The 27680-nt window shown below is 39.6% G+C and overlaps 1 protein-coding gene across 8 annotated transcripts in view; it reads right to left on the reverse strand.

Moving 5' to 3' along the window:
• The window catches only part of LOC124116421, a 78657-nt gene that overhangs the window by 39117 nt on the left and 11860 nt on the right, over positions 1–27680 (reverse strand). For 7 of the 8 annotated variants that reach the window (XM_048383670.1, XM_048383672.1, XM_048383667.1 and 4 more), the window contains exons 2-4: positions 18481–18526; positions 16077–16115; positions 15047–15100 (exon numbers count right to left, since the gene is read on the reverse strand). In XM_048383670.1, coding sequence (XP_048239627.1) covers positions 15047–15100; positions 16077–16115; positions 18481–18526 — 139 coding nt within the window. The remainder of the gene's footprint in view (positions 1–15046; positions 15101–16076; positions 16116–18480; positions 18527–27680) is intronic. The other variant, XM_048383668.1, reaches the window with a different exon arrangement.

Genomic DNA, 27680 nt, shown 5'->3' on the forward strand with positions numbered 1-27680 from the left:
ATGATTTGATAAATCACATATACTGGTGATCCCTAATGTGCTATTTTTGTTATTGAATTCTCCGAGTAAATATCCAAAATTTAGGTTCAAAACATACACGAAACACACTACAACGCAAAAGTATTTTATTTTATTTCGCAAAATATCCGTGGGGACTACGCAGAATGTTTGTAAAACTTTTGCGTTGCTACGCGGGGACTAGCCCATAATTCCTCCGCTAAGTTTTATGAACCTCGGGCGTCGGCAGAAGCGTGGTGTTTGAAGAAAAGTTGCATATGTACGTCCCATATGGTGACTGTTTTTCACTATTCATATTCTTATTTCATTGGTAATACCACACCATCACAGTACTCTTTGAAACTTTACAATGACTTCAAATGTTAAGTGCAATAGATTGAACGAGAACAAATGATAATGCATTGTACATAAAGGATAGTGTCTGTCATCTTGCAGATTTAGACTCAGTTTGTGCTCATTCGAATTAGGAACGAAAATAAGTAGTTACCATGAATATAGTTATTTATATAACTTGGATATGGTACAAGTGTATGCATCGAAAGGTTGTTTTTTTAATTTAGAACTATCCGCCTCGAACATCGCACTTTATATATAAACTTGTACACTGTAAATGAATTCACTTTAGAGTCGTTTACGACCTTCGACCTTCGCGAGCGAGTTGAATGGTCCATGTCCATTGGAACGAAATGTAGAACGGGTGTATAAGGTTTTGAATTTGGTAAAATACATGCAGGTTGGTTAAATGTGATAATTAAGCGAATTTCTTTTAAATTCCTTTCATTCGAAATGTCTTCCGAAATTAGATAATACTTCAAAAATAGAGCTGACTTGATGGGAGATGTGGACAAAGTTGCACTGATGTATGCTGTAGCATACACGAGGCTCTTTGTTCAAACAGAAATATACAGGAAATGATATGTAACAATTCTCTGTGTACTAATTACAGAGAAACAGTGATGTAAGTATCTACTACAATTAACAATACATGTATATAATAAAATATAAAAAATAACTTTCTGCTGGAATGCGTGATGAGAATCATACGATCGGGTAAGAATAGTAAAATGTATGACTAGACGAATCAACTATTCCTACCCGATACAAATAAAGCCAGATTTTAGTAACAGTGCTATTACATGACAGTTGAAAATGCTAATATGAAAAAGTGACTACATGTACGTAATCCCTATTAATCAAAGTTGTCAATAAACTGAAAGTCATATCTATCGGAGACACCCCAGAGTTATCAAGTTTTATTCATCACTATATTCACTACAATTCAAAATACTATAGTGTTACATTTTTCAGAGGAAAGGGCATATACTAAAGAATTATATTGCTTCCATGTGTGAAAACACTTAATAATAGGCATGTCAGGAATGGCAACCTGGGGTGATTTAGGGTTGCTTACGTTATTTTTGGAAAATTTGTAATTTTCAAGAATGCAGTGCCATAAGTTGGGGGTCTGAGGCAGTTTGTGGGGTTGTGTGTTATTTTGGTTTTGGTTTTTTTGGGGGGTTTCTTTAGGGTTTTAGATTGGTGATAGCATGATTTTGTAGTTTATTAGATGAAGCCTAGTAGGCTTGTTGTAATTAGGAACATGCCTAATGCTTTGAAGTTTTGCAGATCGTTTAGTGGGTTTAGAAGTGTTGCAAGAGACGTTTTGGTTGTTGCAGTGTATTGTAGATTTCTGGGTTGTTCTGTGTTCTAGTACAATTAACAATACCTGTATATAATAAAATATAAAAAATAACTCTTTGCTGGAATGCGTGGTGCCAATCATACGATCGGCACAGGATGGGGAATTGGAGAAGGAGTTGTTTTTTTTTCGTGCGCTTCCCGACTTTATGCGTATTTCGCACACGGGCGCGCCCTGCTATTTAGTGGTTTTGCCGGAGCGTATGTCCGCAAAGGAATGGCAACCTGGGGTGATTTAGGGTTGCTTACGTAATTTGGGGGAAGTTTGTCATTTTCAAGAATGCAGTGCTATAAGTTGGGGGTCTAAGGGAGTTTGTGTGGTTGTGTGTTATTTTGGTTTTTGTTGTTGTTGTTTTCTTTAGGGTTTTAGATTGGTGATAGCGTGATTTTGTAGTTTATTAGATGAAGCCTAGTAGGCTTGTTGTAATTAGGAACATGCCTAATGCTTTGAAGTTTTGCAGATCGTTTAGTGGGTTTAGAAGTGTTGCAAGAGACGTTTTGGTTGTTGCAGTTTATTGTGGATTTCTGGGTTGTTCTGTGTTGTTGGTGGTGTGTGCAGTGTAATAGTGTGTTTCAGGTGTTTCTATTAGGTTACAGTGACGGCATTTACCTGTTTGTGGAGGTGAGAGTTTAGTTTAGTGTGTCATGTCTGTAATTTGATTATTGCTCTGTCGATTTTTTTATTTATGAAGGGCTTTTGTTTTTTGGAGTGGCTTTTTGGGCACCTATTTTTAGGTTAGTTTGATTTCTGATATTGGTTTTGCCACTTTTGGAAGATATTACTTTCAGTGATACTTTTAATCTTTAATCTAAATAATATTTAGATATTGATAGGTTCATGCTTATTTTTTCTAATTTTAGTGGTGCCTTCGCTGTTTTGTCGGCGTGTTCGTTACCAAACACTCCGACGTGGGCAGGGATCCATACGAATTCTATTGCTTTACCTAGTTTGCGGAGTTTGTAGGCTTTTGAGTATCTGTTTTTAATAAATTAGGTCGATTTTTGGTGTTTTTGTTAGATATTGGTAGGTTGATGCTTATTTTTCCTAATTTTAGTGGTGCCTTCGCTGTTTTGTCGGCGTGTTCGTTACCAAACACTCCGACGTGGGCAGGGATCCATACGAATTCTATTTCTTTACCTAGTTTGCGGAGTTTGTTGGAGCTTTTGAGTATCTGTTGAATTAAATTAGGTCGATTTTTGGTGGTTTTGTTTTCAATAGCTTGGGCTCTAGCGGTATTGGGGTCGTTTTTTTCATTTAGTTTGGATGTGAGTGTTGTGTCTTTAATGGGGATTTGTAGTTTTGGTGTGAATATGTTGTTTGGTTTTGGGTTTAGGCTTAAATCGTTTAGGTCGTGTATGTTTAAGTAGTTGAGTATGCGTTGAGAGATTGGTGTTAATAATGTGTTTTTTCCGTGCTAGTGTTTGGTGTTTTAGGCATATATTGTTTTTAAGGATGTGTTTGGATTTGGGTGGATTAGGGTGATTAGGGGTTGAGGCACAGAAATTTATTGTTCTTAGTGTAAATCCAGGGGCATTTCGCCTGTTAGGGCCTGCAGTGACGTATGCCAGGTGCTCTGTTGTGTGCGAGTGATAATCTTAAGTACTTGATTTTGGATTGAGTTTAGTTTATCGTTTAGTGTTGTGTTTAAAGTATTTATTGGGCAGCCATAGTCTATTTTATATTCATATAATGATCTGTATAATGATAGGAGGGTCTCCTTGGATGCCCCCTAGTTGGAACCTGTCAGACAGCGTGGTGTATTTAGGTCTTTACTGCATCTGTGTATGTGGCTTTTAATGTGAGCACCCAGGTTAGATGTTCATGAAAGATTAGTCCCTGAAACGTGGTCTGTTTTTGGAAATTTATCGAACTATCGTTTAGTTGTAGTTTGGGTGTGTTTGCTCGCATATATTTGTGTTTGAAAACTATCCCTGTATTATTTTCCGGCATTTAGTGAGAAGACCCATTTATTTGCCCATATTTGTTTTTTGTTTAATGCCTTTTGCAACAATTTTTGTGCCATATTTATGATTTCTAGTCCGGATCCAGAGGGCTCCGTCATCAGCGTATTCAGACGTTTGAACTTTATTTGATATTTCCTCGAATAGGTCGTTTATCGTTATGTTGAAAAGTTTTGGGCTTAGAATGCTGCCTTGGGGTGTACCATTTTCCAGGGGACACTGGCACGAAAGCGTTTGGTCGATTCCCATGGTTAATTTGCGAATTGTTAGGTAGTCTTGAATATAGTTTATTACTCTGGCCTTTGAGTCCTGCGTTTTGGTGTTTTTGTATTAGTCCCTTATGCCATACCATGTCGAAAGCTTTAGAGAAATCTAGGAATATGCCTACTGTATATTGTTTGTTCAATTGGCCCGTTTTAATGTTTGGTTCTTAGGGGGGCAAGGCTGTCTTAAGTTGAGTAGCCTGGGGGTGAATCAGCTTTGGCCCTTGTACATTATATTGTTTGGGTCTAGGTAATGTTCGAGCCTATCTTTGACCATTGCCTCCATGATTTTACATGGCGGCCAAAGCATAGGATGACCAAAGCCTCTTTCCATGAAGTCGGAACCTGGCCTTTTTGATAGATGAGATTGTATTGTTTAAGAAGTGATACCAGAATAGCTGTGGGTAGTTGTTTAATTTTGTGGTATGAGGTTGGATCTAGACCGGGTGTTCCTTTTTTCGATTGTTCATACAGAGGTCCGCTTGGTTAACCTGTTTACATAATGTTTGTCCCATTCGGCTTTGTTGTAATGGAAGTTTGGTTCTTGTGGTTTATTTGGGGTTTGGATGTTTATGTTTCCTATCGTTATATCTATTTGAACGTGGTCGCTGTCGAGTAGCTCCTCATTCACTTCCCACAGTGATAACAACTTCTTTAATACTGGAGAAAGCGACGTTTCGGTATAGATCCTTATGCCATTGTCAAGCAAGACTGAATGAGGGTACTTACTTACTTACTTACTTTGGAGATTTAACGTGCGCTTTCCGACTGATGCGTATTTCGCACACGGGCCCGGCCAGGCCATTTAATGTGTTTCCGAAAGGGGCGAAAGTGGTCTGTGCAACCCAAGAGGGGGCTTTAGGGGTTGCTTATATAGAATTTGGGAATTTTGAGATTTGGAATAGATGCCGATGGGGTTGGGGAGGAGAACTAAGGGAGCTGGGTATGGTGGATGTTTGTTTGTTTATGTGATTTTGATTTGGTAGGTTATTGTGTTTTTAGATGCGTTTTATTAGTTCCGTTTTTATTAAGAATACGCCTAAGGCCTTGAAGTTTTCTAGTTTATTTTGTGGGTTTAGTATTGCTTCTAGACTGAGAGCCTTGTTTAGATTGAGGGTGGTTTGTAATGCGGTCCGATGTGTTAGGTAGTGTGTGCAGTGGATGAGTGCGTGTTCTGGGGTTTCTGGTTGTTTGCAGTGTGGGCAGTTACCTGTAGTGTGTTTTTTATTTTTTTTTAGGTGGTTATTTAGGTTGGTGTGTCCTGTTTGGAGTTTAGTGATTACTCTGTCGATTTGTTTTGATGGATGGAGAATTTTTGGTTTGGTTAGTGGTTTGCTGAGCACTTTTTTGATTTGGCTATATGAGTTTAGATATAGGTTATGCCATTTTTTGTGATTTTTTGCTTGTTTACACTTTTAATTTCTGATTTTGAGATGGGTAAGTTTAAGCTTATTTCTGGGATTTTGAGGGATAGTTTAGCTGCTTTATCGGCGTTTTCATTACCGTATATTCCTACGTGGGCGGGTATCCACAAGAAGGTTATTTGTTTGCCTGCCTAAGTAAGGTCGTTGGAGCTTTTAAGTATTTGATTTATTAATTTAGGTCGGTTTTGGGTATTTTTGTTTTGGAGGGCTTGCAGTCCACTTAGGGAGTCGGTAAGTATTAGGATTTTTTTTGTGGTTTTTGGATTCTTGATTATGGAGGGCTGAGGCCATGCCCATTAGTTCTGCCGTGAATATTGATTGGTTGTTTGGGAGTCGGAAGGATTGTGTGGTTTTAGTTGGTTGTGTGGTATGGACTCCGAAACCTGTGTGTTTGGAGGTCGGATCTGAGAATCCGTCCGTGTAAATGTGACACCAATTTGGCCAATTTTCGTGTATGTATGCTAGTGTGGTAGTTTTAGCTTGTTTGGGTCGGTTTGTTTATTTATTTGGCTAGCTAGTGTTGTGTCTATTTTGGGTATTTTAAGTTTAGGGGTGAAGATATTTGATTGTTTGCAGTTTTGTTTAAGATTTTTAATTTGGTATTCATTTAGGTAGTTTGTTATTCTTTGGGATATTGGGGTAAGTAAGGGGTGTTTACGAGCTAGAGCTTGGTTTTTGGGGCTGATGTTTTGGTTTATTAAGTTTTGGATGAGAGGGTTTGATTGGGACGCGGCTAGAAATCTAAGCTTAGCTGTTCCCTGCGTAGACTTAGTGGCATTTCTCCTGTTAAGGCCTGAAGTGAGGTGTAGGAGGTGCCATGTTGGGTGCGTGTAATTAGTTTGAGAGCCTGATACTGTATTGAGTCAAGTTTTTTAGATAGAGAGTTGTTGATGATGTTGTATATGGCGTAGTTTTGATCTAATTAGTGATATGTAGAGAGAGAGGAGGGTATCTTTGGAGGCTCCCCAGTTAGAGCCAGTTAGGCATCTTAGGGTGTTTAGGTCTTTACTGCATTTAGTTGTTAGGTTTTGGATGTGAGCATCCCAGGTGAGATGTTCATCGAAAATAAGTCCTAAGAATTTGGTTTGTTTTTGAAATTTGATTGTTTGGTTGTTTAGCTGGAGGATTGGGGAGGCGGGTTTCATGTTTTTATGTTTGAATACTATTCCTGTTGTTTTTTCTGAGTTAAGGGAGAAGCCCCATTGTCAGCCCATTGTTGTATTTTTATTAAGAAATTTTGGAGTAAAGTTTGGACCATTTTCATGCTTTTAGTGCGGATCCAGATGGCTCCATCATCCGCGAAGTTTGATGTGTTTACTTTAGATCGTTTATCATTATATTGAAGAGGGTGGGGCTGAGGATACTGCCCTGTGGAGTGCCATTTTCTAGGGGACATTGGTCCGATAGAGTTTGGTCTATACCCACGGTTATTTTACGATTGTTTAGGACGTCCTGGATGTGGTTTATTATCTGACCTCTGACCATCGTGCCATACCATGTCGAAAGCTTTAGAGAAGTCTAAGAAGATGCCTGTGGTATATTGTTTATTTAGTTGTCCTGTCTTAATATCTTGTTCTAGTCGGGCGAGGTTATCTAGGGTTGAGCGGCCAGGAGTGAAACCGCTTTGATCTGGGCATTCAATGTAGTAGTAGTATTAAGGATTTTACGACCGCTTCAGCCGTTGGCTATTTCGCAGTCGGGGCCAGACGGGTTAAACAGTAATAAACAATAGTGGGAAATACGTAAGTAATCGGCTGGCCCCAAAAAATGTAAATTAGGGGGGTTAAAGAGAAAAGAAATATAGTAAAGGAGTGTGAAGGGGAGAGAGGTTTAGCAGTGGTGATAGAACTGTAAGAAACCTAGTCTAAGGGAAGTAGCTAATGTAGAGACTTAGAATGATATATAATCAGTTAAGCTGATATGCTATGCAATAATATGTACTATAAAATGAAAAATAACGGTGGGGTGGGTGAGAAACCTATTATAAAAAGTTTGGGCTTACTGACTGGGGTAGGGAGTCAGGAGCGGGGGGAGGGGGGAGGATTGGCCGTGAGCGTGGAAGCTGAGCTTTGGTTGGTGGCTGGTTGAACGGTCATGTTTATTATAGTATGGATATGGGCGAATTTATCGCGCGGACGTCGGAGAAATTGGTCCGCGCTGAGAATTTGGATCCCGATCCTAAATTGTAAAAGTGTGGATTTTTAGATGTAGTGGTTAAGCTGTAATTTGTTGGGATTTTTCTAAAGTTTGCTTATTAGATTTGTTGTATTAAGGAATGGGGCTATATGGGAGAATTTAGCGGTATGGTTGAAAGGGTCTAGGAGCAGGTGGATGTTGTTTTTGAGCTGTGGGGGAAGAGAGTTGTATAGTTGTGTTTGTTGTTGTTTATATTGTGAACAGTAGTTGAATATATGGTCTAGGGTTTCAGGTGTGTTGCAGTGAGTGCAGTTTGGATGTGGGTGTCTGTTTTATTTGTGGAGTGTTTTGTTTAAATTAGTTTGGCCGCTTAACATTTTATTAATGATTTTATCTGCTAAAATAGACTTTGTGAAGTTCCGACACTTTGTGACTGGCTTATTGAAAAGGGATTTTGTCAAGACTGACTTACAATTTTGAATATTTGTTTTGAAATTTTGAGATAATGTGTTTCTTTTAATTAATGATTTTATCTCGGCTTTACTAGTGGTGAAGTCAATACATGGTGATGGTTGGGTGGTTGCTAGTTTTGCTGCTGTGTCTGCTAGTTGGTTGCCTGTTATGCCAGTGTGTGCATGTGCCCATAGGAGAGTTATTGTTTTGTTGGATTCTATGAGTTTTGTGTGGATGTCTATGATGTTGTTGATTATGTCTTGCCTTTTAGATTTTTTATTATGAATTTGAGTTAATGCGCCTAATGAGTCTGAAATTAAAAGGAAGTTTGTGTCAGTAGATATTTTTATGTAGTGATATGCACATTGTATAGCCAGTAGTTCAGCTGTGATGATATGTGTGTAGTTGGTATAGTGAAAGTTTGTGGTGATTGGAATAGATTGTGTGATCTGTATGCCTAGTCCTGTTATGTCATTATTAGTCTGTGATGCATCGGTGTAGATATGGGTGTGGTTGGGCCAGTTTTGGTGTATGTAGTTATTTGAGATTTCTTTCTTTTTTGTCTAGGTTTTTGGGGTCAGGATGTGAGATGAATGTTCTGTGGAGTGAGAGGTCTGTTTCAGGGGGGGGGGGGTTGTCATTTATGAATATGTGTGGGGGGTCTATGTGTTTGGTGTTTTCTAACTTATATGTTTTTATAAGTTTTTAGAGATGTGTGAGATAGGGGGCTAGTGTGTGATTGTTTTTGAATTTCTTTAGGTTGCAGGTCTAAGATTGTTGTATTTAGTGATGATTTGTTTTAGGATAGGGTTTTGTTGGGCCCCAGTCCAGTAGTTGAGAGTGGTTTGGTTGCGGCGGAGTTGGATGGAGGTGGTTCCTGATAATAGCTGGAGGGTGTTTAGGGCTGTACCGGTTCTAGTTCCCAGGGCTATCTTAAGGGCTTTATATTGAATGGAGTTTAGTTTATTATTGAGTGTTTCTGATATGGAGTTGAGGACTGGAGCAGCATAGTCAATCTTAGATTGAATTAGTGACTTGTATATATTCAGTAATGTTTGTTTGTCAGCGCCCCAATCGGTGCCGCTGATGGCTCTCATTAGATTGAGGTCTTTTTGACAAGATGTGACCAAATGATGAATATGGGGGGCCCATGTTAGGTGCTGGTCAAAAGTAATTCCCAGAAATTTAGCTTCCTTTTTGAATGAGATGGTTTGATCATTAAGGGTGAGTTTGTGTGTACAATTTGGCATATGTCTGTTTTTGAAGAGTAAGCCGATGGTTTTATTGGTGTTAATTTGGAATCCCCACTGGGTTGCCCAAAGTTCTATGTGTTTCAGGAGGGGTTGAATTCTTTTTTGGATCTGTTTTAGAGATGTTGACGACGTCCAGAAAGAAATGTCATCTGCGAATTTTGCAGTGGTTGTTTTTTTAATTTTAGATGAGAAAATGTCGTCAATCATAAAATTGAAGAGTGTTGGAGAGATTATACTACCCTGTGGGGTGCCGTTGTCTAAAGGATGTGGGTCAGATAGAGTGTTGTTGGTTTTAACTGTAATGTTTCTGTCTGTTAGGAAAGAGTGTATGAAATTTAAAATTCTACCATCTATGGCTTTTGCTTTAAGTTTTTGGATTAGGCCATGATGCCAAACCATGTCAAATGCTTTACTAAAGTCGATGAAAATGGCCACAGTGGATTGTTTTTGGGCGAGTGCTGTTTTAACGTCATGTTCTAAATGTAAAACGTGGTCTAAAGTTTGTCGATTAGACATGAAGCCACTCTGGTCCTCATTAAGTAATTTTTGGGATGAAATTTGGAATTTTAGTCTATTGTTTATGACGGATTCCATTATTTTGCAAATATGGGAAGTTAATGAGATAGGGCGATAGGAATCCGGTTCTTTGGGGGGCTTGCCTGGTTTAAGAACCGGTACCACTAGGGCTGTTTTCTAAGAGTGGGGGAGGGAGCCAGAAGTCCAAATTTGGTTAAATAGTTGAAGAAGGAGTTTTTGAATTTTAAGGGGAAGGTGGTTAAGGATAGTGTAGCTAATGTTGTCTGGGCCTGTGGCTGGGGCTGTATTTTTGTTATTGATGGCTGTTTGTAATTCATAAATGTTTATTATTTTATTGTTTGACATGCTTGTGAGGGGTGGTCTGTGAGAATAGGTGGGGTGGTTTTTAATAGTGTCTTGCATGATGGGGGTGTGGTTGGCGGAGCTGCTAGTGGCCGAGAAGTGAGCAGCCATGGCATTAGCCTTTTCTTTGTCGGTATTTAGGTTAGGAAAAGATGGGGCTGAGAAGGTTTTTGAAGTGCCCTTTCTGGCTTTAAGTTTTTTCCATAGAATTTTGGTATTTTGTTTCCCCATTTTCAAGGAGCTGGTAAATGTTTGCCAATGTTTTCTTTTGGCTGCTCTTATAAGTTGTTTAGTTGAATTTCTGAGATATTTTGCCAAGGGGAGTTTGGTTATGTCCCGCTTGGCTTTATTTAGAGCTTTTTTCCTAAATTTTCTAGAGTTTTCTATTTCCGAGCTCCACCAGGGGACAGTGATATGGTGCGGTAAGATTTTGACTGTTGGGATGCATTTAAGGGCTATATTGTGTATTGTATTGGTAAAGTTTGTGTTGAAAATGTCGTTGTCGATGTTGTGTATATGGTGTGTGTTTATTTGATTGCAGAGTGTGTGGAATGTTTTCCAGTCAGCCTTTTAAAGATTGAATTTGGATTGCTGGGGTGTGTGGTCTGAAGGGGGGGGGCGGATTGGGATTGGGATAGGGGTGGGATTTGGGTGGGTAGGGATAGAGAATTTTTTATGGGCGTGTGGTCACTGCCCCAGGTGTCCGAATGGGCCTCCCAGCAGAGTTTAGAATGGAGATGGGGGGTGGTGAAGGTGAGGTCGATTGCTGTGGGGGATTGGAGATGGCTTGTGGGGTACCTAGTGGGTTGGTTATCATTTAAGCAAATAAGATTGTTTGATTCTGACCATTCTTGAATTAGTTTGCCAAATCTATCTGTATAGTTTTTTGTGCCCCACAGTGGATGATGAGCATTGAAATCGCCTAGAAAGATGGTATTTGGATCAATAAATTTGGTTAAGACATTAAGGTCTTCACCTGTGAAGGGTTTTGTTTTGCTATGGTAGACATTAATAATACTGATTTTAGTTTGGTTTATAGTTGTTTTGATGGCCAGGCATTCAAGGTTTGGGGTGGGAATATCTATTATGTCATAGTCAAGATGATTTTTGATGAAGATGCCAAGGCCACCGTGTGGTGGTCCGGGGCAGTTAGTGGGTCGGGGTCTATCATTCCGAATGAGAACATAGCCTGGGATTTTGAAGGTCTTTTGGGGGGATAATTTAGTTTCTTGGGCTGCGATTGATAATGGAGAGATTTTTTGAAGGGCGATGAGGACCTTAAGCTCATGCCCATTGGTGGCGATCCCGTTGCAATTCCACTGAATGAACACCATTAGCTGGTTTTAGAATGAAGGGGAAGTTGAATGGTTGGTGTTCCGGGGCTAATTTGGAATAGTGTAGACGGGGTATCATTTGAGGGTCCTTATGGCTGCCTGGAAATTTTGTAGGGTTTTTTGGTATATGTTTGCTTGGTGGGCTAGGGAGTGGAGTTTCTTGGTGGTGGGGTTTCTAAGGAGAATGGCTGCTGAGATGAATTCTATGAGTTTGTGTGTGTTTGAGTGAAGTTTTTTGGGGGTGACTATAAGTTGGGGGGTTGTTTTGAGTGTTTGAAGTTTGTGAGAGAGTAGTTGTTTTCGTGTTGTGTTTATCCTGTAGTTGATTTGTTTGTTTTTGTGTTGGGGTTGGTTTGATGGAATTGGAATGGCTGATCTGGCTGGGTGGAGGGGTTTGGGAAGGGATAGGTCTGTTTGGGACTGTATGGGTGTGGGTAGGTCAGGGGGGGGGGGGGGGGGGGGGCAGTTTGAATGGAGAGGAGGGCCGGGATAGGGGGGTTTGGAAGGGTTGGGAGGGGGGCCTGGACAGGGGGGATTAGAGAAAGGGATTGGTGAGGAGCTGGGGGCAGGTGGGGGTGGGGGGTGGGTAACAGAGCCGATTTGGGAGCTGTTTGGGGGTTAGGCCTGTGGGGGGTGGGGTGGTTGGGGAGGGGGAGGGGGGGATGAGGGTAGGGAGGAGGATGTGGGGGCGGGGGTGGGTAGTAGAGGGGGGTGGAGCTTGGTTGGGGTTATCTTTCCCGAAGAGTTGTTTACGTTTTCTCCCTTGGGGGCGGGGGGGGGGGGGGTTTCTGGGAGGGAGCTGGACAGGGAGTCAGATGTAGAGTCAAGGTCAATGAAGTCAGGGATGGAGTTGTATATGGGAATTGTAGCTGGTTTGGGTAACTGGGTTTTGGTAATGTGTTTGTTGAGCTTTAGGATGTGTGACTGTTTGATCGGGCAGGTGTTTTGGGTAGCTGTGTGTCCTTCTGATTTACAGTGTATGCAATATGGGGCCCATGTGCATTCTGCGGCTTCGTGTCTGTACGAGCCGCACTTTTGGCACATGGGTGGCTGTCTACATGTGGATGTTGGGTGGGTGAATGAATGGCATATGGAGCATTGAGGTTTTTTTTTCCTAACTGGGTTGACTTTGTATGTAAGTGTGTCGAAAATGATGTGTGTAGGGAGTTCAGTTGTTTTAATGTGAGGAATATTGTTTGGGTTGTTGTCCTGCCCGGGATGGGTGTACGATTGTTGATGCTTTTGAAATGTATGATCTTGGGTTGGGTGTGGTGTTTGTTAGCCATGTTAATGTAATCTTGGATGTCTTCTTGTGTGTCCCTGTGATCAATATAAATAACCCCTTGTATCTGTGTGAACCATTTTGGCACCTGCCATGTGATGTTAAGTCCGTCTATAATGGGATGTCTGCTGGCATATGTGAGTGTTTCATGGTTTGGAAATGTAAGTTTGTATCCCCTGCCGCATTTGTTTATGTATTTGTAGGTAATATTTGCTTTGTGCAGGCAGAGGGCGAATTTGTTGGTGGAAAAGGTGTCGTTTAACGGGGTGGATGTGGTAGAGAATGCGAGTAGAATGTGTTTGGTTAATGTAGTTGTTTGTGGGGGGGGGGGTTGTTGAGAGCAGGTTTTATTGTCAATTTGGTTGTTTGTTCTATTTCAGGGGGTGAGTGAGAAGGGCGTTTTGTTTGTTTAGGTGATGGTTGTTTGTTTTCTGTTGGGGGTTGTATGGCCTGGCTTGGGGTTTGGGGTTGTTGAATTATAATATGGGGTTCAATGTGTAGGGGGGTGGTGTTTTGAGGTGGTTGGGTTTGGGGTGGGGGGAGGGGGGGATGTACCTGACGGTGGTGGGGGGAGGATAAGGTTTAATTCTTCCAGGTCGAGGCCGAAATCAAAGGGGATTGAGTGGGGGGCGGGGGGGGGGGGGGGGGGGGGGGGGGGGGGGGGTAACACAGTAATAGCACAATAGTATAAAGAAAAAGGGAGTAAGTAAGCATGCAGTATGGGAGGAGGGGATAAAGGTAGATATACTTAGCGGTAATAAAAAGATTGGATATTGTTGGATGAATGCCAGTAGTTTTCCAGACGGAGAGGCGAGTGGGTCTCCTAGTCCGGGGGCCGGCTTGGCCGTGGAACGATAGTGGCGTTCGCTGGTGTAGTTGGATAGTCTTAGTTCGATATCCCTGTTTTTGGTTAGGTTCGAGATCCCAATTTGGGTAGGAAGTGGATTTGAAGGAGGGCTAATGCACAACAAAATGGCGTCCGACCATGCCGGAAGTAAACAAACCTTTTTTAGTCCCGGTGTACCATCCACTCATCAAAGACCCCAATCAGCCATAATCCCGTTATTACATTATTGGCTTCATCCTTTGTTTATGGCACTGACTTCACCGATGATTGTCATCACTGCCCTTGTGTGTACACAACAGGCGTCTCTACTTCTAAAAAATTATTTGGTTCATGGAGGCTATATTTTTAAAAATTCCTTCAGTTGGTTATTGAAGATTATTGAAGGTAAGAGTGGTGAGTTTGTGGGCCACCGCATGGAAGGTTTAACATTTGCGGTGGGTGTGTTTTGTTTTAGTGCACATGCGAGTAGCATTGTGAGGTTGTTTAAGAGTTTAGGTTCCTGTTAGGTTTGGTGTTTTGCGTTTAGAGGATTTATTGGCTTTGATGAAGAAGTGTCTTCGTCTGTTATAAATGAGCCTTCTCCATTTGTGTTTTGTGTTTTGGTGTCTATGGGGATAACTTCTTGTGTTGTAGGTTGCTAGTGTGTTTGTTGTGGTAGTTGTCTTAGTGGTTGCGAGTTTTGGTTGTTTTGCTTGCCTGTGTGTGGGTGTTCATTAATCGTCGGTATATCCCCAGTTTGCCAGCATCCCTGCACCCACATGTACATATATATACTACAAGACAAGAGACACGGTGCACGTTGATCATAAATCAAACATTCATATCAATAAGAATATTTAATGACATTATTATTATAGCTGGAATATTTTACAAACTGGTGTTTACATGTATTTATCAAACATTATATGCACCTGCAATCCATTCACAGTGTAGCATCAGACTATTGCCATAGCCCGCCACACGTTGACGGCGTGATAGTCCCATAAAACACCTAATTAGTGCCATAAAGCAATAAACTAAATTTCGTATGAAATCCGCAACTGATTTCCGGAATATTCGCGTATTATTCGCAACTTTACTGCAGAACACGATAACAAACTTTTGCATTGTAGTGTAAGACGGTAGATGATAATTTGATCAAATATCAAAAGTAGCGTTATTAACAATGAACCAAACTTTCAGAGGTCATTTTCAGTAATTTTGCTTAGAATGACCGCAGGTGATATCTCAGAACAGAGAATTTCCCGCAGATTAAAAAAAAGTGTGAAGGGTGTGTACTTGATGTATTTATAAAAATGTTGTCATCCGTTTTAAAAAAACACAAAACGTTACACATATAAGGGACGAAACTCTTTCCAAAATGTGAAAACATAATTTTATAACGCTACCAATCCCCAAGTTGGCGACATCGTTGTGAAATGGTTATCTGGAAACCAGATCAATTTGACGTCGTTATAAACAATATTTATATTGCTTAAACATATGCGAATTCCTTACCACTTCTTTGTCTGGCATCTCCCTCAGGAAGGACACCCCCTCCCTCAAGGACACCTGGAAAATATGTTACAAACTAAATTTTAGCAATGAATCTTCGCAACCACATTTAGTATAAAATTGAGAGCAAGAATATACATATTCAAGATAATTTATCCTTCCCGTACACGTAGGTGAACGAAGATCGGATACCCACCCCTCGTTATCTTTTACAAAAACAATCCAGCATTTATACTATGGACACCAACAACTTAAATCCATCAATTACATTTGGCCAGTGTAGCTGGTTCGTGGGGCCTATTCCCCTGGTCTTCAAGGCCGCCTCCACTTTCCACATGTCATTCTCTCTCAAGTTCAACAAATCTGTTGGCTCTTTTGACAATCGCTGAAGATTTAATAAACAGTAGCGTTTCTTACTCTCTCCCGCTAAAAGCCAGAAAAAGACCTTTAGAACTCGAAGCAGAAAAAGGTCTGCGCAAGTACATATACCAGCTCAAATAATGCTCTATGGGCACCCTTTTCCTCTAACGAAGTCAGACTAGCAGGTTGGTTGTATACGCGCGGATGACTTTCACTCTGTCGAGAAGACTCTGGAGGCAAGCAATAAGCTATACTGCAGAACACGATAACAAACTTTTGCGTTGTAGTGTAAGACGGTAGATGATAATTTGGTAAAATGTCAAAAGTAGCGTTATTTACGATGAACCAAACTTTCAGAGGTCATTTTCAGTAATTTTGCTTAGACTGACCGCAGCTGATATCTCAGAACAGAGAATGTCCCGCAGATTAAAAAAAGGGTGATGGGTGTGTACGTGATGTATTTATAAAAATGTTGCCATCCTTTTTTAAAAAAACCCCAACACGTTACACATATAAGTGACGAAACTCTTTACATAATGTGAAAACGTAATTTTATAACGCTACCAATCCCCAAGTTGGCGACGTCGTTGTGAAATGGTTATCTGGAAACCAGATCAATTTGACGTTGTTATAAACAATATTTATATTGCTTAAACATATCCGAATTCCTTACCATTTTTCGGTCTGTCATCTTGCTCGGGAAGGGGGAAAACTGGAAAATATGTTACAAACTAAATTTTAGCAATGAAGTTTCGCAACCGCATTAGGTTTAAAATTGAGAGCAAGAATATACATATTAAAGATTATTTATCCTTCCCGTACACGTAGGTGAACGAAGATCGGATACCCACCCCTCGTTATCTTTTACAAAAACAATCCAGCATTTATACTATGGACACCAACAACTTAAATCCATCAATTACATTTGGCCAGTGTAGCTGGTTCGTGGGGCCTATTCCCCTGGTCTTCAAGGCCGCCTCCACTTTCCACATGTCATTCTCTCTCAAGTTCAATGAATCTGTTGTCTCTTTTGACAATCGCTGAAGATTACAGTTAACAGTAGCGTTTCACACTCTCTCCCGCTAAAAGCCAGATAAAGAACTTCAGAATTCGTAGCAGGATAGGGTCTGCGCAAGTACATGTACCAGCGCAAATAATGGGTGCTCTATGGGCACCCTTTTCCTCTAACGAAGTCAGACTAGCAGGTTGGTTGTATACGCGCGGATGACTTTCACTCTGTCGAGAAGACTCTGGAGGCAAGCAATAAGCTAAAGGTCTTTGTTGGAATATTGTTGAGTGCGGCGTTAAACAACAAACAGACAAACACGCTGAGGACAAGGTCCAAAATTTGTCAGTCCAATAACTTATCTTATAACAAGTCATATCTAGGTTGTTGCTCCACCAAAGTGTTTCTTTGGATGTCATTTTTGGAACTCTACCAGTTCTACTGAACTCCTTATACTTGAGAGATCCTGTCCACATGTGACCAATGTCATCCAAGGGTTGCAAAAGAGAGTAAGGACTGATGTATGCCTTGGCCTGTTGGGACTACTACCCTTAGAGGCCGTGATTGATAATGGCAACTTCTTTTTGCAGGAAACCTCATCAATATGAACCAGATATATCTTCCTCATCTGGTATTCATGACCAGACCTGTGTTATGTGCATGGCTTATGCAAAAAGACCACCTGAATTTATACCTGATGTGATGAGGCTGATTCAGAAGTACAAGCTGAACGAATTGCAAAGGACGAAGAACTCTTTTGGTTTTCATTGATGCACAAAAACGTTCCATTTCACCCACAGCATGAAAGTTAGCTCAGGCAAATCCATTGTGCAGAGCTCCTACAAAGTTTCTTTCCATATATGTGCCTCCATAAGAGATCTTAAGGATGTCACATGCCTTTGTGAGACATGGCCATGGGGTAGAAGGTTGATCGTTGTGATGACCTTAATAATATACGGGATCAACAATGGTGCAAACTGATCAACGTTGGACCAATAGGCTTTAGTGTATATCTCCACAGCCTATCGGATGTTGAGCTTGTACTATGCCTACTGTCCTGTAGGCCTGACTACGAACTGCCAAAGTCTGCAACTGGTTTACGTAGTCATAGGATTGGTGTTAGATTAAATATCTCTGCAGGATGGCGTTAATAGAACAAGAGATGAGAAGTGTTATCACAGGTTTTAGAACATTTTATTCCATTCAAGGCTGAAAATCATGTGTCCGAACATTATTTTGAGAACTTAATATTCTCCACCATACCACTTGATTCTCACGCGTGGCGATATGAAATATATACTATTTCACTGTCGAAGATTTCAGCACAGGAATCACAAAAGTTCTGAGTAAAACTTTATGGATTTTTGGCAAAGAGAGCAAATGTTTAAGTATCTCACAATACATGCATCGCTTGAAAGGCATTACTTAGAAGTTGACGGATAACAAAGTAGACACAATTTATGGATAACAACTTCTTTATCTACTGTAAAGGCGACGTTTCGATATAGATCCTTATACGGTTGTCAAGCAAGACTAAATTAAGAACATGGTACAGGATATCTATAGTAGGTGGAGGATTAATCATAACAGTTGGCTGGTGACGACAATGCATCACATTAACAAGGGACAGTCAGTAGAAACATGCGTTTGTTTGTTATTTAACGCCGCACTCAGCAATATTCCAGCTATATGACGACGGTCTGTAAATAATCGAGTTTAGACCATACACTACAGAGATTGACATCATGAGCATCGATCTACGCCACTGGGAAACGATGACATGCATCAACCAAGTCAGCGAGCCTGACCAACCGATTCCGTTGGCACCTTCAGGTGTTGGGAGGGGTAGTAAGACCATACAGAAGGTCAACAAACGCTTGCAAATATCCGTTTCACTTTCGGGGCGTGGTGTTTCCGGTACAGGAATAAATAACGAAGTGATCAGATTACCTGTCAGTGACCCCTCTGCCATACCATACCTGTACCAAGTTATCAATATAATACCAAACAGAGAAATTCCAACTCTCTCAGTTAAAGTACAACATTAACACCTGCCACGGGGTTTTCATACCTGCCAAGGACGTTCCAGACGCTTTGACTTCTTTTGTCCTGTGTCACTGAAACAGAAAATGGATATCAGGTGGTTCCAATATGTGACATGGCTGAACGTATCACTGTAGACCGGTGCTAGTTCGAACAAACACTGGTTTGGCTGACCAAGCCATATCATTAAAAGTCCTCGAGTTTTTCGATGTAGCTGTGTTATTGCTGACTGGAACCGTTACGTTAAAACACTGACACACAATTATATACTGCGAAGTGGTCAATGTTGAGGTGGTTGTGCTATTACCGTCTTTGTCTAGCTTTTAATTAAATCAACAGGTGCAAATGTATTTCAAGAACATAGTACCTTACAGACAATGACGAAAGAAAATATGTCTTTAGAGTTGTATGAAATGCAAGTGTAATTACAGATGATGTATTTCAAGGTAGGGCTGGCGGTTTTACCAGCGTGTATTATCCTACATGTTAATGGCATTGAACTTGAATGTTGATGCCTTATTACTCACCTGAAACGTTTGCCCTTTAGTAATAATTAGGAGATAAACATACTGTGCTTTCAATGTAGAGCTAGGTTACCTGTAGATTTAACCCCGCTATAATTACATTTGGAACCGAACGCGCAGCGTGAGGTTTCAAATGTTAAATTTAGAACACAGTATGTTTATCTCCATTCTACCATGACTAAATAAAACGCGAACACTTTGGTGTTAGCAAATATACTGAATGAAGCGGCATGGGTTGAGTTCAATGTTTTGAGAGGGTTATCGATCTGAATTACGGAATCACCGAACAAAATATGGTGCTGTATATACTCAAGCAGTTTGTTTACACCGTAATACTGTAACACCGAACATATGACAGGCATTGAAAGCATATAAGCACGGCAACTTGGTAAGCTAACATGAGGTGGGCATCACTAAAGAAAACAAAGCAAGCTTTGCAAGGCTTTCGCTCTACATCGCGCGTCACCATTATGACGTCATATCGCTCATTGTGACGCAAAAGATATGACGTCACAGTCGTATATAGAAAAGCGCCAAAATTCCAAGCTCTCTGTTGTCTCCAAAACGTAAATACACTCCCATTGTTTATATCTGTCGTGTTTTTCTGCACGAAATGTATTGCCACAAATCCTTTGAATATTGTAGTAACCGGATCTGTGCATTTTGTAACCTGTAATTGTAGATATAATTATTTAAATATACGTACCGACAATGACTGAAAATAGAACTATTCTATGAATATTAGCTTCCGCGGTGATGCGGCCGTCAAACCAAGTGTTTCAATGAGAGGGGGTTTATTGTGATTTAATAGCCTCTGATTGACCAATCAGAATCGAGTGAATTCCAAATTCATGGTAGAATATAATATAACTGCAATGGTGTTTGCATTACATGCAAAAACATAAGCCCCATCCCCACCTGTTCCTGAATGCCCCAAGACCTTCTCAGTTTCAGTTTCAGTTTCAGTTTCAGTTTATTATTCTCCAAACCACCGTCGGTGGTACAAAAGAGTACAAAAGAACAAGCATGTAAACAAAGTATTAATATGTGACAAGATGACAGTATGTCATGCATGAATATGTTATATCTTTTCTGTTTTGTGTTTTCTTACTGCTTTAAATATTTCATCAATAAATCTCGATAGGTTCTTAAGATACCTCGTGTTTTGACTGGATAATAACCTCTTGAATGTATATAAATTAGACCAATTATTGTGGTAAGCAGTTGGTAAGTATACACATCTATGTTTTGACAGAGCCTGGCATCTAAACAGATAATGGAATTCGTCTGCAACTGAAGGAGAGTTGCACAGTTCACATACACAATCCTCTTTCTTTACATTATTCCAACGGCCGGTTTCAATAGGTAAATTATGGTTACATGTTCTGAATTTTAAGATTGGAATACACATATTTTTTGTCATTAGTAGGTATCTTTCAAATTTTGTTTTTTCTGTCAGATACTGATAACAGTAGCCTTAAGTTTACTGCTCAATGCCATATTGCATCTCCATTCTTGTAGGAATTGATCCTGTAGTATCTGGCCTACCTTTGCAAACAGCCATGTGGTATTACAAGTATAAGGGTTATAGAATATATGAGTTAGTCCACAGTTTTTTAATATAGTTTTAATCCATTCTAGCCAGGGATTGCTTACATCATGATTCCTTTCAACAATGTGATAAATCATTTGTGAAAGTTTCTTATCACACATAGGTGTTGCGGTGTTATGCCAGAATTTAATTACACGTTTTGAGATAGTTATGCGTAGAGGTTCCCTGCCTAATTCGCCATAAACCATAAAGTTTGGAGTTGATACTCTTAATCCAGAAGCAAATTTTAAAAATGTTAAATGGACACGCTCAATAATTTGTAGATTTTCGTACCCCCATATTTCTGTACCATATAACAAGATAGGTGATACCATAGAATCAAACGCCGATATAAGGCAATCGAGAGGTAGATTGATATTTCGTGCTCTCTTCAGGAGACAGAACATAGCTTTCTTGGCATTAGAGGCAATAGATTTGATTGCGCTTATCATCCTTCGATTTCTATGGAATGTTATGCCAAGGTAAACATAGTTATCTACTATCTCGAGGTGTTTTCCACCAAGCATGAACTGGAGTTTACTTCGTTTAGCAGGACCACTGCCAAATATAATAATGTTTGTTTTTGAAATGTTAACATCTAGTTTCCATTTAGTGCAGTATAATTTAAACGAGTCAAGGGTTTTCTGTAAATCGGCGGGGCATCGACTAAATAAGACTGTGTCATCAGCAAACAGTAAAGTTATAAATTGTAATAATACGTTTGCGTCATCACCAAGATTATAATCAACATTTATACCGTGACAGTTATGTTCCAATAGAGATTGCTCGAGGTCATTTATGTACAATGAAAATAGTAATGGGGATAAATTTTCCCCTTGTCTAACTCCCTAAAGGCTTGGGAAAAAGCTGATATTTCGTTGTTAACAGCAACACACGATTTAATACTGTTGTACAAATTTTTAATTAGGATGAGAAATTTACCCCTGACGCCACTATTCAACTGTTTGTGCTAAAGACCTATTCTCCACACTTTGTCAAAAGCCTTGGTGAAATCTATAAAAGCACAATACAACTTTTGTTTGCTATACTTAAGGCTCTGCATTAACATATTGATGATAAACATGTTGTCTACTGTTGAGTAGTTTTTCCTAAATCCAGCTTGTGCGGGAGACAGGATGCTATTGTTATCAGTGAAAGATGACAATCGTATATTTAGTATTCTCGTAAAAAGTTTCCCCAAGCAACTCAAAATTGTGATTGGTCTGTATGAGTTTGTATCTAGTGGGTTACCTTTCTTTTTAAATACTGGCTTGATCACACCGGTTAGCCATGCATCTGGTATGTTTCCGGTATTGAACACGGCATTAAAGTAATCAAGATATACGGGTGCTAATAATTCTAAGGAGTTTACTATATACTCATTTGCAATGCGATCTATATCAGAAGCTTTATTATTTTTCAGGCTTTTTACAGCTTTGCGTATTTCTTCTATTGTGATATCACTATTGAGCATTTCATCATCGTGCATAGTAGAATTTGGATATTCTTCATCAATAATTGTGTCTGTATTCATGTCTTTATTCATATCTTTATAGAATTCATAAAATGTTTCGATAGCAGGCTCAATGTTATTTACCTTACTCTTATTTTTGTTCAGAGCGTTCCAGAATTCACGTGGACTATGTTTTCGATTGGCTCTGAATAAATTACATAAATCGTTTCTATGTTTCTTGATATGTTTGTGTAAGCATTTCTTATATGCCTTCGATTGCTCTCGGAAAAGCTTTCTATTTTCAATAGTGTTAGTTTTCTTAAATTTCTTTTTAGCCTTACGGAAGTAGTTCCTTTGTTTTTTACATTCGTGACCGAACCAAGGTTTTTGCTTTCTCTTAGTGGGAGCGTCCGCATCACGCCGGTAGCAAGATCTCACCCCGAATGTTGCACATGCAGCGTCGACTAGGACTTGTGCGATTTCGTTTGCTATATCATTCATAGTGCTTGGTTCAGCAACTCCCAAACGTAATGACTTTGCTAATTTGACAAGACAATCAATCCGGTCTCTATCGATATTATCAAAATATATCTGGCTTTTTGTATTCTCGAATCTTTTGGGCTTAGGTTCACAGCCCGTCTTATTTTTCACTGTTTTTGTAGTGCGGTTTTGACTTTCTGAACATTTTGATTTATCTAGAGAAAACCTTATTGGGCAATGTACATCAGAAAACAATGAACAGTAACTTTTAATTTCAAAATCTTTAAATAAAGGAAGACACATTGTCGATGAGATTACATAATCGATCACACTCTTGTCCAGACACGTAGTGTTCCCAACCATTTTATCATATAAATAAGTTCAGATTCTTGCATAGTTCTATCAGCTTTGCACCCGAGTTATTAACACGTGATGTATCTTTTGACGACCTAACCCTTGGAAGAGAAAGATCATCGAGTACTGCTTCAGGTTCGAGTTCAGATCTCAAATCATTTATGTCTATATCCAACTCATCAAGTATGTGTTTCTCTATGGTACAATAGTCACACAGGTTACTAGTTTTAGCGTTAAAATCGCCCATAAAGTACAACCTAATCACTCAAGGATAAAGTATGTAATATGGATTGTTCAAGTTGATAGTATTCATCTTCATTAAAGTATTTAGAATTTTCGGGTGGAATATATACTACTCCTAAATACAGGCCTTGCTCGATATCAAATAGCTCCTTAGAGATTTTAACCCAGAGAATATACTCACACATTTCCTCAATGGGGTTGGCATATTTAGCATAATTTTCTTTTATTGCAAAACCGACACCTCCTGATCTTCTTAAAGCACTGCTCCTATGTTGGAGATAGACATGGTAACCCTCAATATGGATATCATCCAATATATCAGTTTTGGTTGCTTGGAAGCCTAGTATATCATTGTTATCAATTAGATCCATGAACTCGGGGTATTCTAATCGCCTCCTTATTCCACACACATTCAAATTTAAAAAGTGCAAAGAGGAAGGGCGTTTGTCAGAAGCTTGGATATTGTCCTTAGTAATGCTTATTGGTGGTATACATGTATTTACAGTATAATGGTGTTTGTTAGGCAGTTTAGGAGTCCCATCGTTGGAAGTGTTAAAACTAGAGTCATCAATATTGCGAACACTATTCATATTTATGGCATAATCGTCCGTTGTTCTCAGTCCCAGTCTCGGCAGAGACATAAACCATGAACAATCTTGACTTTATCAAATCAAGTGATAGCTGACCTCAATATATTTGCATGTACTTCTTTGGTGCCTTATGTTATTTCATGCAGTACAACTTAGTCGTATGGATGTACAGGGGACTGTGTGATTATTACCACACTACAGAAGACTCGGTAACAAAATATTGTTTTACACCACAGTCAGTGATATTTCAGCGGACGTATATCACCATAGCCTGTCTAGATCAAACTCAAAATCAAGAGTGGACGATGTTTCGAGCACCAGTCAACCACGTCTTTACTCACAAGACGTTTGCACTAAGAACCTCACTTCCACGGACTATGGGGTATGAATTAAACATATATTATCTGTTTACATACTCTCCTTGTAATCACGTGAATATTCCGGGTTAGAATGGGGTCTTCGGCAACACATGCAGATTTTTGTCTGCCAGAGTGAATAAATAATGTCAGACAGTCTATCCATAATACATGTTGCTTAAAAACAGAGTTTGTTTGTTTGTATGCGTTTCTTGCTTAACGCCGCACTCGGCAATATTCCAGCGGAATGAATAATCGAGTCTGGATGAGACAGTCCAGTGATTTATATCATGAGCATCGATCAATGCAATTAGAATACGATGACATGCCTCTATCACATAAGCGAGTCTAACCACCGATCCCGTTAGTCGCCTCTCGCGAGAAGCATAGTTGCCTCTTACAATAAGTATGGCTTGCTGAAGACCTATATACTAATCCGGGCGGGACAACTTAGGTTAGCAAGCAGTACGAACTTGAACTTACAGAAGGGGTCGAGCTCCATGTACAAACTTTATATCACTGGAAAGCTCTGGGTGAGATGAAGTGATCTGATTTATGTCTAAATATGTATTCATGGTCATTTGCCCACAATGGGGATTACAAACTGTATTACTAAAGAAAATTCTGGCAGAAATTTCTGTAAGATATTTTTCCTCCAGACATTTCTGATAGTAATTATTAGTTTCTGCAGAAATATCTGGCAGAATTGTTATTTTTTTTAAGTATCACTCAGAAGAGATTTTATATTTAAAAATCTGCCCTTTGTGTTGAACATAAGGCTGTGGTAAATCAATCTATTTAGCAAGGAGAGAAAGAGAAAGTCACCGACAGACCGCCTCCGTGGTCTAGTGGTAGTGCGTCCGCCCGGAGAGCGGAAGGTCCGGAGTTCGATCTCCGGCCGCGTCATACCAAAAGACGTTAAAAGATGGTACTTGTTGTTACCCTGTCTGGTGCGCGGCATTAAGGGGCTAAAACAAGGACTGGTCGGCTCGGAGTCAGTATACTGTGTCTGAGTGGGATATTCATGTTAAACTGCGGCATGGTATCTCAGTGAGCTAGCACTATACATCGACATCAGTCCGGTCTAGTACAAGCAGCCACACACACACACGTGCATGCACGTCGCTATATAAGTGCAATAATATTGGACGCGACGTTAAACACCATTTCACCTAACCTATTCACCGACAGATGAGTGAATAACATAAAGATTGCCAACAATCCATTTCATACACTCACATGGCTTGAAAGGACTTATGAGCTACAAACAAATAACAATTAGTTGATTTTCACACTTATATCATACATGTTTATAAACTATAGTTCATGATAAACACCCTCACAAATATGTTATAATGACTAATTCACAGTGGTGGTAATTTTCACAATTTTTTAGGGTTTATTTTTTAAGCTTTGAGAATGGTATAGAATCAGTCAGGTCAAATTTCTCAACAATGATTTAGGAAAGACCTAACTTTATAACACTTCAACCATATTTTGGTTTGGTTTGTCGTTTAACGCCGCACTCATCAATCAATATTCCAGCTATATGACGGCGGTCTGTAAATAATCGAATCTGGACCAGACAATTTTGGTACAAACATCTATTGTGAGAAGAAGTGGTAACAATGATTACAGGAATCTAGTATTTTTGCAACATAATGTACGGTTAAACAGAATAAGCTTGTTTCAACCTTTCGTAAAAAGATCGTTTTTGAAATATAAAAACAAAACACATGACAAATTAGATTGTTTTGAAAGACTTGAACAACATAAGATGTCTAAGGAGTATCAGGGGAGAATATATTTAATAACATGGTACAAGTGTGAGGGTCATTCAACAAAGGTCTGGGTAACAGAGGGTCAAGGGTCATGTACCTTTTAAACAGTATGTCACAAGAAACACTTTGAAGTTCTGCAAGTCCCTAGCCCTTGCCTCGATGGCCGAAGAAGGGGTTGTTTTGCTTTTGACCAGCAAAGGTGTAACTGACAGTCGAATAGGCAAAAACACATTTTGTCATTGTTCCACAATCCAAGCAGATAATTTGATGAACCAAGTGGGGTCTACGATAGATTTTTTCCAGGTTTGTACCTACTTTGCTTTCTATTGCCCGTGACAGCAGATACACACTTTGGTGACACCAAAGACGTACATATATGTACGTTCGTCTTTGGTGACACAAGCACTTTTGCTGTAAAGGTTGAATCACAAATTATGGAACATATATGTCAGGCCAAAGTCGATAATTATTTTTAAAATGATGGACGATTAACAGCGACTAATAGACTCTGGCCATGGTGACCATGTTTAAAACTATAAAACCTCATCAATAGTATAAGAATACATACATAACTGTCCAGTTTATCCAAAGGGAACATTTCTGAATGCGGCGTTAAACAACAAACAAACCAAACCAAACCAGAAAACATTTGGACAACCCTTGGTACCCTGTCAAGTTTATATATTATGCAAAATACTGACATTTTCCAGTTTAAAAGTAGATAATTGTGCAGTAAAAACTGAAGTCATGTTATTATCAAGAGTAAATATAATTATGCTGCACTAGCCTAGTGCTGAATTAATAAATAACTCCAGGTTATTGTGTTTATTGTCAAATGCTTAATTCTGATGTAGGGCCAGGAACAGGGCTCAGACTCAAATGCCGATCTTACCGCTAGGATTTTAGTCACTTTCCTCACAAGAAAGCTTTGATGTGAGGCATCAACACATTTTCAAGCCTTAAAATGGCAAACAAATAAGATTTACAATAACACAATTTTCCCAAAATGTTCAATAAACATAGGCATTTTTAGAACAATAAAAACAAGATTGGTTTCAATTCATTCCCTGTTTTACATCTTAACCATGTGTTTGACCACTATATGCGATTACCTCCCTTACCAAATATGACATGTTATAATTAAGCAATTGCTTGAAAAAAATCCATTTACTTTCTATTCATTTACCCATATGTCCAATTCAATTTTCAGAAAACTATTACAAATAGAACAGAGATACACTGCGTCTAGAATTTGGTGACTACATAGTTTGGGGCGCACAATGACGTTTTACTAGCGAGTCATCATAAATATATATAGTTATAACCTTACCTATATTAGGCCTACAAACGTGTGTTCGTTTTCAAGATAAAAAGAAATGTGATGACTAGAGCCGTTTTAGTATTGATTTGAACTTTAAACCGATCTCTAACCGTTGAAAATCCATTCCGCAATTTCAAAATTACCAGTTTCTTCCAGTACGTGCCGAAGATTCCAACAGATGCGTGTCGATTGCGGTCGGATTGTAATTCGAGGGTGACCTGACACTAATCTGACACTTCCAACACTCTCCCGACACCAATCCGACACATCGGTTTCTATTTGTAGGATAATTGGACACTGACCCAATACTGGTCGGATTTGTCGCCAAAATCGGCAGTCGAGTATAAAAGCGGGCTGCACCTCCTGACAGTACTAGACATGGAGCAACTTCTTCGCAACGCTGCAGCCCTGGGCTGTGTTTTTATGCTCCAGCAACAAACTATGCAGGGAGAGCCGTGTGGCTGAGCAGTGATTGGGGCCCGAATAGGCCTATCCTCCGTCTCTGCATCTTCAGGAGGAGGCACAGTGGAGTCTT

Source organism: Haliotis rufescens, unplaced genomic scaffold (assembly GCF_023055435.1).
Source record: "Haliotis rufescens isolate VD_foot unplaced genomic scaffold, xgHalRufe1.0.p SCAF_5, whole genome shotgun sequence".
NCBI classification, from domain to species: Eukaryota; Metazoa; Mollusca; class Gastropoda; order Lepetellida; family Haliotidae; genus Haliotis; species Haliotis rufescens.